The sequence below is a fragment of the Vanessa atalanta genome, chromosome 17 (assembly GCF_905147765.1).
Source record: "Vanessa atalanta chromosome 17, ilVanAtal1.2, whole genome shotgun sequence".
NCBI lineage: Eukaryota > Metazoa > Arthropoda > Insecta > Lepidoptera > Nymphalidae > Vanessa > Vanessa atalanta.
This window is the reverse complement of record NC_061887.1, coordinates 1,373,097-1,386,336: the sequence shown is the minus strand read 5'-3', so window position 1 is coordinate 1,386,336 and position 13,240 is coordinate 1,373,097. Positions and strand designations below refer to the sequence as shown.

The 13,240-nt window shown below is 45.5% G+C and overlaps 2 protein-coding genes across 2 annotated transcripts; both read right to left on the bottom strand.

Moving 5' to 3' along the window:
- Positions 1-6,301: 6,301 nt before the first annotated feature.
- Positions 6,302-7,994, bottom strand: LOC125070623. The gene is made up of 2 exons (XM_047680571.1): positions 7,290-7,994; positions 6,302-6,307 (listed from the first exon to the last, which is right to left on the bottom strand). Exons 1-2 carry the CDS (start codon positions 7,878-7,880, stop codon positions 6,302-6,304), a joined length of 597 nt encoding a protein of 198 aa, XP_047536527.1. The 5' UTR covers positions 7,881-7,994.
- Positions 7,995-9,844: 1,850 nt separating this feature from the next.
- On the bottom strand, positions 9,845-11,728 carry LOC125070622. Its single transcript, XM_047680569.1, has one exon. The coding sequence runs from the start codon at positions 11,726-11,728 to the stop codon at positions 9,845-9,847; it is 1,884 nt and encodes a 627-aa protein (XP_047536525.1).
- Between the last annotated feature and the right edge of the window lie 1,512 nt (positions 11,729-13,240).

The following is a 13,240-nucleotide window of genomic DNA, read 5'->3' as shown; positions in this document are numbered from 1 at the left end:
ATGACCTCCGTGGTCGAGTAGTGTGTAAACCGGTTTTCATTGGTACGCCACTCCGCGGTCCCGGGTTCGATTCCCGGCCGAGTCGATGTAGAAAAAGTTCATTAGTTTTCTATGTTGTCTTGGGTCTGGGTGATAGTTCTACCGTCGTTACTTCGGATTTTTCATAACAAAAATGCTCTAGCTACTTACATTGAGATCAGAGTAATGCATGTGATGTTGACAATAAAAAGAAATAAAAATAAACAGAGTGATTCAAAAGGAATGTTTATACATATGTTTATAATAGTAGAGAAAAGGTGAGAATTTTTTTAACAGACTCTATGTGTTTGTATGTATATATATATGTATAAGTTGTAGATCCTTATTGTAACCGTGTGAAACCGTAAGACGAGTAGCTAGTACAATGTATAAATAAACTTAACAGAAGAGTTCGTAGAAAAAAATAATTTGGAACAATGTTTACATGACCTAATAAGAAAATTCGGTACTTTTATTTCCCGATCAATGAAAACAGAGATTTACATAACATTACTTCAAACAACATATAAACTTACGTACATATTATTTGTTGTGCTATCTGTACTTGCACAAAAGGAATGATGGATTAGCAGCATTTCATTTCCCATTTATCATTCAGTCAGTCGTCCATTCTTCCGGTAAACATTTGAGCATACAGTTTAGTAGAAAAGTTTAATGTATAACAATTAGTCTTGCAATGATTTAAGAAATTGTATTGTGCTTGCGTTTGCTCGCGATGCAACTTTGATTCTTCATTGCGAAACTTATCGAAGTAAAAACAATGTTTAATTAAAAATATTCAAAACATTATCAATCTTATGTCATTGTAATAAAGTCTTACATTACCGCAAGCCGAAAGATTGTCTAAAGTTGAAGCAGGTTCCTAGTTATACTAGTTTACAAGAATTGCAGAGGAACCAAAATAGTCCTTATTCCTTATTCAAAAGATCCATCCGATGAAGAACAGGAATTTGTCTTAAGATAAAGCGGTTTCAGTCGTGGCTGATCGAAAATAGTCTTTTAACGGTTGTAATAAGGATCGTCTTGGGCTGGTAATTTATTTTATATAATGTACGCTGCCAACGGTCTTGTAACTACATGGAACTAGAAAAACTTGATTTGGTATTTTGACAAGGATTTTTTTTTTATTCTTGAATCATAAATTATCTCATAGCTTCGAAGTATATGTTTATTAATAAGAAACCCATAACATTTTCATATTTATTGTCAAATAGTTACAATAATAAAAAAATTAAAATTATATTATATTTCATTCATCTAACAAATACCTCTTGATCTAAATGAAAAAAATGCAATCTGAATATATTATTAATACTACTAGCTGTGCCCGCGACTTCGTGCGCGTTTAAATTTCACAAATAAGTTATTGTTGCATTACTTGGTGGTAGGGCTTTGTGCAAGCCCGTCTGGGTAGATACCACCCACTCATCAAATATTCTACCGCCAAATAACAGTACTCTGTATTGTTGTGTTCCGGCTAGAAGGGTGAGTGAGCCAGTGTAATCACAGGCACAAGGGACATAACATCTTAGTTCCCGAGGTTGGTGGCGCATAGGTGATGTAAGGAATGGTTAATATTTCTTTCAGCGCCTTTGTCTATGGGCGGTGGTGACCACTTACCATCAGGTGGCCCATATGCGCGTCCGCCAATTAATGCCATAAAAAAAGCCTAAGTTACTACTTATTACACAGCTATCTGCCAGTGAAAGTCCCGTCAAAATCGGTCCAGCTGTTCCAGAAATTAGCCGGTATTAACTGGCAAACAAAACTAAAAAATAAAAATATGGTATATTTTTTTATGTTATAGGGTGCAAACGAACAGAAGTCTCACCTGATGAAGTCCACCGCCCATGGACGTCTGCAATACCGGGGTGCTTGCAGGAGCGTTGACGGCCTTTAAGCATACCTCCAATTTTATCATATTTGTATATATAGATTATATTGTAAGAGGAATAAAGTTTACCAATCCATACAACACCAATGCCCCACCAATCATGGAAACTTAAATGTTATGTCCCTTGTGCCTATAATTCCCAACCGACAGACAACAATACTAAGTATTACTGCTTTGTGCAGAGCCGAGATGGCCCAGTGGTTAGAACGCGTGCATCTTAACCGATGATTTCGGGTTCAAACCCAGGCAGGCACCACTGAAATTTCATGTGCTTAATTTGTGTTTATAATTCATCTCGTGCTCGGCGGTGAAGGAAAACATCGTGAGGAAACCTGCATGTGTCTAATTTCAACGAAATTCAGCCACATGTGTATTCCGCCAACCCGCATTGGAGCAGCGTGGTGGAATATGCTCCAAACCTTCTCCTCAAAGGGAGAGGAGGCCTTTATCCCAGCAGTGGGACATTTACGGGCTGCTTATGTTATGTTTTTTTTTTATGTACTGCTTTGTGCTAATATATGTGATAAATGTGGTAAATACCAAGGGGGTTCGTCAACCTACCAACAAGTATCTCAAACATGTATAAAAGACAACCTTTTTTTTCTATCTTTTTAAGTAGAGCCGTACAAATATGTTATGGTTATATGACGACCTCCGTGGTCGAGTAGTGTGTACACCGGTTTTCATGGGTGCGCCACTCCGAGGTCCCGAGTTCGATTCCCGGCCGAGTCGATGTAGAAAAAGTTCATTAGTTTTCTATGTTGTCTTGGGTCTGGGTTTTTGTGGTACCGTCGTTACTTCTGATTTCCATAACACAAGTGCTTTAGCTACTTACATTGGGATCAGAGTAATGTATGTGATGTTGTCCAATATTTATTTATATTTATTTATTTATTTATTTTATGGTTAAAAAAGGGTAAAAAAAAAATTATTCAGAAAACGGCTTAAGTATCAAGATTAAATAAACATATAATAAAGCTTGTAGCTTGTTGTATTACCGATTCCAGTTAATATAATATTACTGTTAATATATTATTATCCGAATATGATTACTGTATTTGCTCATTCGTTACTTTTTCAAAAAAAAAAAAGGAATTGTATCGATGCCTCTTTATAAGGAATTACATTTACCATTCCATTATGGCTTAAAACTTGTGTCGGAACCGGGGACCAGAATAACCCAAGGGTCAGGTTAGATTTTGCGACGTTTAACATCGCTAGGCCCTTAAACCTTTTTAAATTTAATATTATGTTGGTTTCTCAATTGATTTCGATGTTAATATAAATATTAAATTGAATACAAGTCTCTCTATTTCAAACTGTATTGGACAGAATATTTCATGCAATGAAAATACATCTGATAATATGCAGTATAAACCAATTACTCTAGTTATTTTAATAATTATTTTCACCAAACAAATAAATGACAGAAGAAAAAATTAATGCGATATACATATATCAATAGACAAGTATCAAGAGATCACGTGTCGCGACATCCAACGAATGTGCTCGTAATAAATTCAGTTTTCACACGAATTATTATGCCATACTGACAATATAACTGCATCGACGAAATTATAGCTGAGAACATACTCGTAGTTCCTCTAGCGAAAGTGATTACCTGTCAGATAAACTATGACAATTACAGGTGTTTGAAATATGCTGAAACTTGTCGTAGAATTGAATCCATTATTTCAGCAGTCATTAATAACTTGTATTATTTATTTTTATAACATATCATGGGTATATGATCGCCACCACCACCGCCCATGACAATGGCCCTGTTAGAAATATTAACCATTTTTTACATCACCTATGCGCCACCAACCTTGGGAACTAAGATGATATGTCCATTGTGCCTTTAGCTACACTGGCTCAATTAGCTTTAAACTTAGAACACGTTTTTTATGATATCGATAGGCGGACGAGCAAATAGGAAACCTGATGGTAAGTGGTCACCACCACCCATAGACAATGACCCTGTTAGAAATATTAACAAATCTTTACATCGCCAATCTGCCACCATCCTTGGGAACTAAGATGTTACATCCCTTGTGCCTGTAGTTACACAGGCTCACTCACCCTTCAAACGAGAACACAACAACACTGGGTACTGCTGTTTGGCGGTATATCTGATAAGTGAGTGGTTACTACCCAGACTACTATTACCCGGGCTAGCACAGAGCCCTACCACCACTATTTTACTACAATACTAAATGTTGCCGTTTGGTGATCGAATATATTATGAGTGGGTGTAACTTTGACTAGTGATATGATAATGGTGATAGCTTTGTGTAAATGTAATCGGCTTAAAGTCAGTTTAGGCAGCGCAAGTGCAATTTTATTTTCACGAGTTTCAATGATTCCTTTTAATTAAATTATCCTCTGTGATGGTTTTTGAAATAAATTACAGAATCTACATAATAATGTTAGTTTTATGTTAATAAATAATTTCTTGGTAATCAATGTTAACGAATCCAAGTGTAAATCAAATGTGATGACTATGACCGAAATTGTTTCCATAAATATATTCATATAAACTTTTTTTTTTTATTTAATTATCACACGTATTGATATAACTTCAGTGCGGAGACATTATACCAATATATTTATTTTTTTAGAAAATAAATATATCTCTCGGTGCCACTTCTAGAGAACCAATCTGAATACGGGCAGTTCGCTTTTAACAATGAAATGGGACAAACCTCAATGCTTGACTGTTAATTCCAATCGATGGTTCTGTTGTAAATATTGAAGGAACTTGTTTTAATCAGAATTGCTGGATATATTGTTTATCCAGTTTTCGTTATTTTGTGACTGTGTTTGATATGAACAGCGCACGATATAAGTTTGCCAGTCTGAAATTAGCTAAAAATGAAATCAGCAGTGCATAATTCGTTTTGGAATATTCTTTATGCAAACATATGGCGCAGTTTCTAAATAATAAATAAATATTGGACAACATCACATACCGTACTCTGATCCCAATTTCAGTAGCTCAAGCACTTGTTTTATGGAAAATCAGAAGTAACGACGGCACCACAAACACCCATACCCAAGACAACATAGAAAATTAATGAACTTTTTCTACATCGACTCGGTCGGGAATCGAACCCGGGACCTCGGAGTGGCGTACCCATGAAAACCATGATGGGCGAGTAGTGTACGGAGGTCGTCAATGCTTGAATTTGCAATGCTTTTGATGAAATACTTTAAAGAACGTTCGATCAAGTTAAGTAAAGCAAAACGCTTGTAAAATTAATGTAGTTGTATACATTTGTGGGTTAGGAGGTTAGACGTGGCGCCTTAAAAAAGCCCTAATATAATGTTATTTTCCAGGAGAAAAGCGGCGCTGACTTATATCGTCGTGTAGAACATCTCTATGGAATACTTTCGAGTGAATTTCGTGTCAAATTCGAGTCAAAACTTATTTAGGACACTCAAGCAACACGATGAAAGTAAGTAAATGTTCTCATTTCCACAGAATACATAACTGGACCAGTAAAGTATGTAAAGTAAGTATTAAATATGTCATATAGTCATACACTTCATAGCTTTTTATCATAGCAAAATGTCTTTAAAGACACCAAGAGAATAAAATTATCAGACGTTTTATGTTTTGGTAACATATTTTTATAATATTAATATTTGTACTTAGTAAAAGTGAATCGCACTGCTGGGCCTTTGATCTTAACCAACACGCTGTTTCGATTGGGGGATACACACGGTAAGACAAGGTGTAGGTTTCCACAGGAAAAATCTAACCTTTGAGCATGGATTTCATTATAAACACAAATTCTAAAGAAAATAACAATACCAACCTGATAAGCCATACAGCTATGACTTTGGCAATGATCAAAGAAGTAAAATAACAGACACTGAATACGACTCTAATGGAGGAAAATGAGAGCCGAGATGGCCCAGTGGTTAGAACGCGTGTATCTTAACCGATGATTTCGGATTCAAACCCAGGCAAACACCACTGAATTTGCATGTGCTTAATTTGTGTTTATAATTCATCTCGTGCTGGACGGTGAAGGAAAAGATCGTGAGCAAACCTGCATGTGTCTAATTTCAACGAAATTCTGCCACATGTGTATTCCGCCAACCCGCATTGAGCATTGGAGCAGCGTGGTGGAATATGCTCCAAACCTTCTCCACAAAAGGGAAGTCCTTAGCCCAGAATTGGGAAATTTACAGGCTACTAATGTAATGTAAAAATGGCAAGGATAAGGAATGGCAATGGTAAAATAGAAAATAATTTTATTTGTTTTTATAAGTGAATAATAAAACAAAATATTTGCGTGTACAAAAAGTATACTATAATTTAGTTTACATTTTTTGGATACTCAATTACTCTGTCTCTATTTACGTCTGTAATAAGAGAAGTAGGCTTAAAATTTCGTATTTTTTATTGCTACAGTAAAAATCATATTTTTGAAATACTTTTGGCTGATTGGCCAATTTACAATTTGAACCTTTTTTTTTTTTTTTTTTTTTTTCGCTGGAAAAACGCGTTACGCGTTTCCCCCACGTGGAAGTGGGGGGGTATGTGGGACTCGCCGGTGCCCAAGATGTTAGCGGCACACCGGAATACCCACTAAAAAACCAGCGGTACCCTCTCCGTCTCATCGGTAGGCGCCACGGGATCGCTTTCGCATACTACCGTGACGCCCTGACGGTCGGCCCACCTATGCGGGCCTCCAATTCCTAGGGGGGATTCCCGGGGTACTGAGAACCCTCCTAGCTCCTGTGGCGCCTATTGAGGCGGGGGGAGAAGGTGCGCGTAGCGTTGTTTCCTCCTCCCCGGTCTTCTTCGGCGGATCGGGTCTGCAGCAGCGTCCACCTCCCGCTCCCGTTCCGCTGCCTCCTTCTGCGACATAACAATTTCGCAGAAGGAGCGCATTTCTGACCAGCACGCCTCGCTACCGAGCATTGCGTTGATGACGCTCGGCAGCGAGAGGTCTCCGCCCAAAGACGCCACCAGGGAATGCCTCTGGGGCCCCCACGCAGCACACTCAGTCAGGGTGTGGTACGCCGTGTCCACTGACGCGCCACACTGATGGCAGGAGGGTGACACCTCCCGCCGCGCTATCCCGTGCAGGTACTTACCGAAGCATCCGTGCCCGGAAAGTACCTGCGTCATCCTGAACGTGAGCGTGCCACGCTTTCTCTTGACCCAGCGACTCAAGTGGGGACGAACCGCCTCCACTGTCGCCAGGCCTGCCGTGGGTGACCCCAGATCCTCCTCCCATCGGGCGATCAGGGCTTGCTGGGCTATGGCCCTGATCCGCCCGACCTCCGCCAACCCTGGACGGTCGCCGCCGTTCCTCGCCTCCGCCCGGAACCGGTACACCTCTGCGAGCACCTCTGCTTGGAGTTCCCAAGGTGGATCACCCGCGAGAAGTGTCGCCGCAGTCCATGACACCGTACGGTACCCTCTTATACCTCTCACTGCTATGACCCTCTGCGGTTTCCGCAAGAGGGCCCGATTGCCAGCGGTGAGGGCGTCTATCCAAATCGGGGCACCGTACAGCGCCATTGACCTCACTACACCGGCATATAGTCGCCGACATAGCGATCCCGGCCCTCCCACATTTGGTAGGAGGCGTCCCAGGGCGGCAGCGGCGTTGATGAGCTTCGGCCCGAGTTGAGCGAAATGCTGCCTGAAGCTCCATCGTCCGTCCAGGATCAGGCCCAGGTACTTCATCTGGGCCTGCACCTTGATCACCGTCCCCTGGACGGTGATACTTGCCCCTCGAGGGGGTCCCCTTCGTGGACCGTGGAAAAGGAGAGCCTCCGTTTTCGAAATGGAGACCCTCAGGCCCAGCGCTTCCATCCGGTCCACGGTGAGAGCAGTTCCGACTTCAGCCAAGCGGGCTGCGTCCCCAAAATCTCGCCCTGTCGCCGTGATGAGGGTGTCGTCCGCGTAACAGAGCACCCCCATCCCGGGAAGGACGGGAGCTCTCAAGAGCCAATCGAAACTAACGTTCCACAGGATTGGGCCGAGAACCGACCCCTGTGGAACGCCGCAGCCTACCCGATGCCGGACTAGCTCCCCATTGACCCCCACCCAGAGGACCTCCCGGTCCTGGAGGTACGCTTCCAACAGTCTCCTCAGATAGGTCGGCACCCCGTGGTATTGAAGTGCCTCCCTGATCGTCTCGAATGGAAGACTGTTAAAGGCGTTCGTCACATCGAGTGACACCGCCAGGACGACTTGCCCCCGGGCCACCGCTTCTGTCGTCCGAGTCTTCAGGGCGTCCAGGGCGTCGACTGTTGATCGGCCTGCCCTGAACCCATACTGGGCCTCTGAAAGACCCGGACCGACCTCCTCAAGGTGCTGAACAAGACGGGCTGCGAGGACCTTTTCGAAAAGTTTGGCCGTCTCGTTCAGCAGCACTATTGGCCTGTACGCCGAAGGGGAATTCATCGGCCGACCTTCCTTTGGCAATAGCACCAACTTCCCCTCCTTCCAAGGCTTCGGAAACTGCCCGCTGCAAAGACATTCGTCGAACAACTCCCGAAGCCTTGCACCTAGGTATTCCAGAGCGTCGCACAAAATACGCCCTGGAACCCCATCTGGACCCGGCGCCGTGTTCTTGGTTTTCAAGCGGCCGAGGGCCATCTCCATCTCCCGCTCCGTGATCAGTGGTGGAGCCACTGCGTCTTCTATCACGGAGCGAGGGGCCATCTGCGGAGGGACGTGCTCGCCTGGATGGGGGAAGAGTTCCCCAACTAGGCGCAGAAGAAGATCCGGCGGCAGCGTCTCCGTGACGGGGGCGCTTTGGTTGCGGAACTTTCCACGCACACCACGGTACGGGCGCCCCCACGGGTCTCGGTTGAGGCCCGCCAGAAGCTCCTCCCTGGCCCTCTCCTTGGCCTTACTTATTGCCAACTGCAGATCTTTTTTCAGTTGACGATAAGCGGCCAGCAACTGTCCCTCCAGTTCCGCGTCGAGGCCGTTGTGTCTTCGACAGCGGACGTAGGCCCTCCGCGCCCGGCAACACGTCGCCCGAAGGTTAGCGATTTCGAGCGACCACCAGTAGACATGCCGGCGCGGAACCTTGCGCCGGGTCCGAGGCATGGCCGCATCGCAGACCTCCTTGAGGGAACTGCTCATGCGACCCGCCAGCTCCTCCGCGTTGGCGCCCTCCCTTCTCCCTGCGGAAACCCACCGCTGCACGATGGCAGCCTCCTTGACCAGCTCTCGATCGACCTGGCCGAGAGACCACCTCGGCAGCGTGGTCGGCACCCTCTGGGGTTCCGCCGGCCTGCGAGAGGTGGAGATCTCAAATCGGATGTAGCGGTGATCCGATAGAGTCTCCACCTCCTCCTCTACTCTCCAGTTCTGCACTCTGCGAGCCACTACAGGGGTAGCGAACGATACGTCCACCACAGAACCCCCCTGTTGGCGCACGCAGGTGTGAACCTGCCCCTTGTTGAGGAGGGACAGATTGGAGAGTAGGGCCCACACTTGTACGGCCCTCCCTCGCGGATTCGTGGCAGGGTTGCCCCAGGCACGCGATTTTGCGTTTAGGTCGCCGAGAAGTATTGTCTGTTTCGACGACTGCCTGGCCACCGCAGCTCTGACCGAACCGAGATAGATCTCGAACTCAGCCAAACTTCGGTTCGGGGAGAAGTATGTTCCGATTACCACGTACTCCCCCCACCCCACCACTACGTAGCCTGAGCCCCTCTCAATGAGTGAAAGGGGTGGACCTATTCCGCTTCTCGTGAGGACCGCCACGGTGCCGTCCACGTCCCCTAACCAATGAGTTAAGGGCGGAATGTAATAGGGCTCGCAGGCCACAGCCAGGTTGATCCCCCACTCCACCATGGACTGCAGCAGTAGGTCCTGAGCCCCGGCGCAGTGGTTGAGATTCGTCTGAAGGAAGCTGAAGTCTACGCTCATACTGACATTGCAGCTTCCTCCTCGGCCTGGCGCCGTCCCAAGTTGGCGGTGGTCTGGTTATCTCGGACCACCTTACCTTTCGTGATGGGGGGGTTACACTCCCTCGACCCCATCACGTGCCCGGAGAGCTTGCCGGCGTCTGAGCACACTGCGCACCGCAGCTTCCCGGTACATGCAGCCGATTTGTGGCCATCAACGCCGCACCGGTAGCAAAGGCCTCCTCGTTCCGCACTGAATGGGCAGAGCGCCTTTGTATGACCAAGGCCCATGCACTTATAGCAGCGCAGAGGGCGCTGTTCCAGCACGTACACCCTGGCCGAGCTCCACCCAACCAAGAGACGACCGGCATCAGACAGCTTCTTCGCCACAGCTATCGGACAGGACACAAAGACCATACCCATATAACCGGGCCCGCGTGAAATATCTCCACACCTTAACATTTCAGCGGGGCAACTCCCCTCGCGAGCGACTGCGGCAATAATTTTTTCTTTAGTGACGGAGTCGTCTAACCCCGTCACCTTAATGTCCACCTTTCTTATGGGGCGAACAACGTTGGCCACCCCATCCAACAAAGTGCGGAGCTTGTCGGCTAATTTCTCCGCCTGTTCTGTCTGTGCTCTCGGCAGCTCCAGCACTCTAGCCCCCGTCGCTGCGCGTCGAACTTTGAGCCCGCCATTGATCCCAAGGTCTTCGAGTTTCACGTTCTGCTCAGCGCGCTCCAAGACCTGGGCATACGTGATGCCTTTCTGCTCCGCTTCCGGCTGCAGCGTTAAAACCACTGCAGCTGTACGAGGAGCGGCCAGCTTGGACTTGGCCGCATGACGTGCCTTAGGCATCGTAGGCGCAACCGTGGCGGTTGTAACAGCCGGGGGGGAAACCTGCTTTCCCTTCTTTCCCTTTTTAACCACAGTAGACCAGGAAATCTCCTGGACTACCTGTGGTGGAATCGTCTCCGACGTAGTCTGGTCGCTTGAAGGACCAGCGATAGGTGCTGTCGGAGCAGCACGTGGCGCCCGCTTTGGCACGGGTGTAACTTTCGGCAGTGGAGCCGGGTGGACTGCCTGCGCGTAGGGCGCAGCAATTTGCTGCGCCGACTCCCGCCTCTTATCCGCAGCTAACGGAGGGCGTTGTATCTTTGCGGGTGGCAAGCGTTCCTCTAGTACTGCAAATCGGGCGTTAAACATAACGCCGAGCGAAGAAATTATGGAGGCCTTAAATTTCTCCATCTGAGCATCCTGTGCAGAGCCGGATGCCTCATTTGCCCCTGCCACCTTGGTCCGCATCTCCGCGAACTCGCGGCGGTGAGCTTTCACCTCGGCCTTGAGGCTGTCCACCTCTTTGCGCAGGCGGCCATTATCAACGCGGAGCTTTCGCGTCTCCTCGGCTTCTGTCCGAGATACTAAGGCGTCTACAATGCCCTGCAGTGCAGCCGCCGACTCCCTCAGCCTCTTTGCAAAGCCTCCTTTTAAGTTAGAGGATTTTTGGGCCACCTCCACAATGAGAGCTGCGCTTCGGCCAGCTTGTGCTCGAAGTTCCTCCGCACCCAACTTCGTGGGATCCTCGGTGTGTACATCTGAGGAAGAGGATTCCTCGGAGTCCAAAACAACCTGAGGAGCGTCCTTTCGAAACGCTCGACTACGCAGCGATCGCTCGAAGGCTTCCTCTCTGGCTTCGTTGGCCTTGGCTTTCAGCTCAGCCTTAGCCCGAGCAAGACCACTACCACGTCCTTTCGCGGTTTTGCCGCGAATGGCAGGCTTGTTCTTCGCAGCTAACCTCGTCTCCGTCTCCGTGTCAGAGTCAGAGTTAAAAATAGCAAGGCCCCCATGAGGGCGTTTTCTGCCAACCAAGGCGTCGGACGACAACTCAGTGTCGACGTCCATCGCCGAAAAATAAAAACATCAAACAAAAAGAAAGAAAGAAAAAAAAAAAATATATATATATATATATATATTAATTTATAAAAACTGAAACAAAAACAAGATCTAAAAAGATCTATTCCACGACAACAAAAACCAATCCTTAAACAAAACAAGTGTCCATATACAAAGCAAAAAGTCCAGATGTTACGCGTCAGAGATAACGAAAACCAGTTTACAAGCCAGGTGTCGTTTTAATTCATCAAATCGTAAAATCTTATCGCAATATTCAACACAACCTCAGTCGAAGACGTCCGAACGGCGAATCCTTACAATTTGAACCTGATCAATAAGATAATTGACGAATCGTTAGATTAATAAAGTATTTTTTTTATGTTATCAGTAGGTGGACGAGCAAATGGGCCACCTGATGGTAGAATACCGAGTACCGCCCATAGACAATGGCACTGTAAGAAATATTAACCATTCCTTACATCACCTATGCGCCACCAACCTTGGGAACTAAGATTAATGTATCATGTAGAAACAAACCTTGCGAACCCATGAGGGTCAGCTGTGTTATTATAATTATATTATGTAAAATTATAAAAAAACTTACATTGTAATATAACAAAATATAAAGCTTTAATCTTCCTGCATTTTATTTCGTACAACTCGACTCGAGCTCGAACTCGACGTTGAGCGTGTTTTTCATACGCAGCATCCGCAGAAAGTAGAATGACTCAGTGCGAATAATAACACTTTTTTTATAAACAGACAAGCGTTTAGCAATTACGAATATATTTACAACATATATACTAATACAACTGCGAGAGTAACTCTTTTTGTCTGTTGCTGTTTCACATCATACCACTGAACCGAATCCGAATCAAAAGCAAGCTTGAAATCCAATAAGGACATAGGTTACTTTTTTTGTTTAATATATGACGAAAAATCCCTTAAATACGCGCGAAGCTACGGGCTACATCAAGTAGCTTATAAACGCATTTATCAGGGCATTGACCTCTCTTTTTCAAATCAAAATCAGACTATAATATTTTTCTCTCGAATCGTTCCCCGTAGATGGTATGTTTTTTTGAACTCTGAGGTGCAATTTCGCAACGATTATCTTATTATATATTTTATTAATAAAGTACTCCTTCAAAGTACAGTGGAAAGGGGTGATAATACTTATAAAAAATACTTAGACATAAGTTTTTATCAAATAAAAATATTTAAGCCATCAAAATCAAAACGATGATGATGATGTGTCAAGGGTATGAGATGTAAGCCGTCTGGAGATGGGTGGTGGAGTGGGAAGGTGTAAGTATTAGCCAGGAATGCAGGACAAGATCTTCGCCCCCTGACGAGAGCTCAGCGCAGCACGAAGCACAGCACACGGATGCGTTTTGTCGACCCGATTCCACCGCCTTTCCGATCCGTGCCAAAAACCATCCTAGTGTTCTTTGTGTGGTAGAATTCCACATAACCTAGTTAGAGGGCCACAGGAACCTTTATAAAGGTTTCCGTTGCATG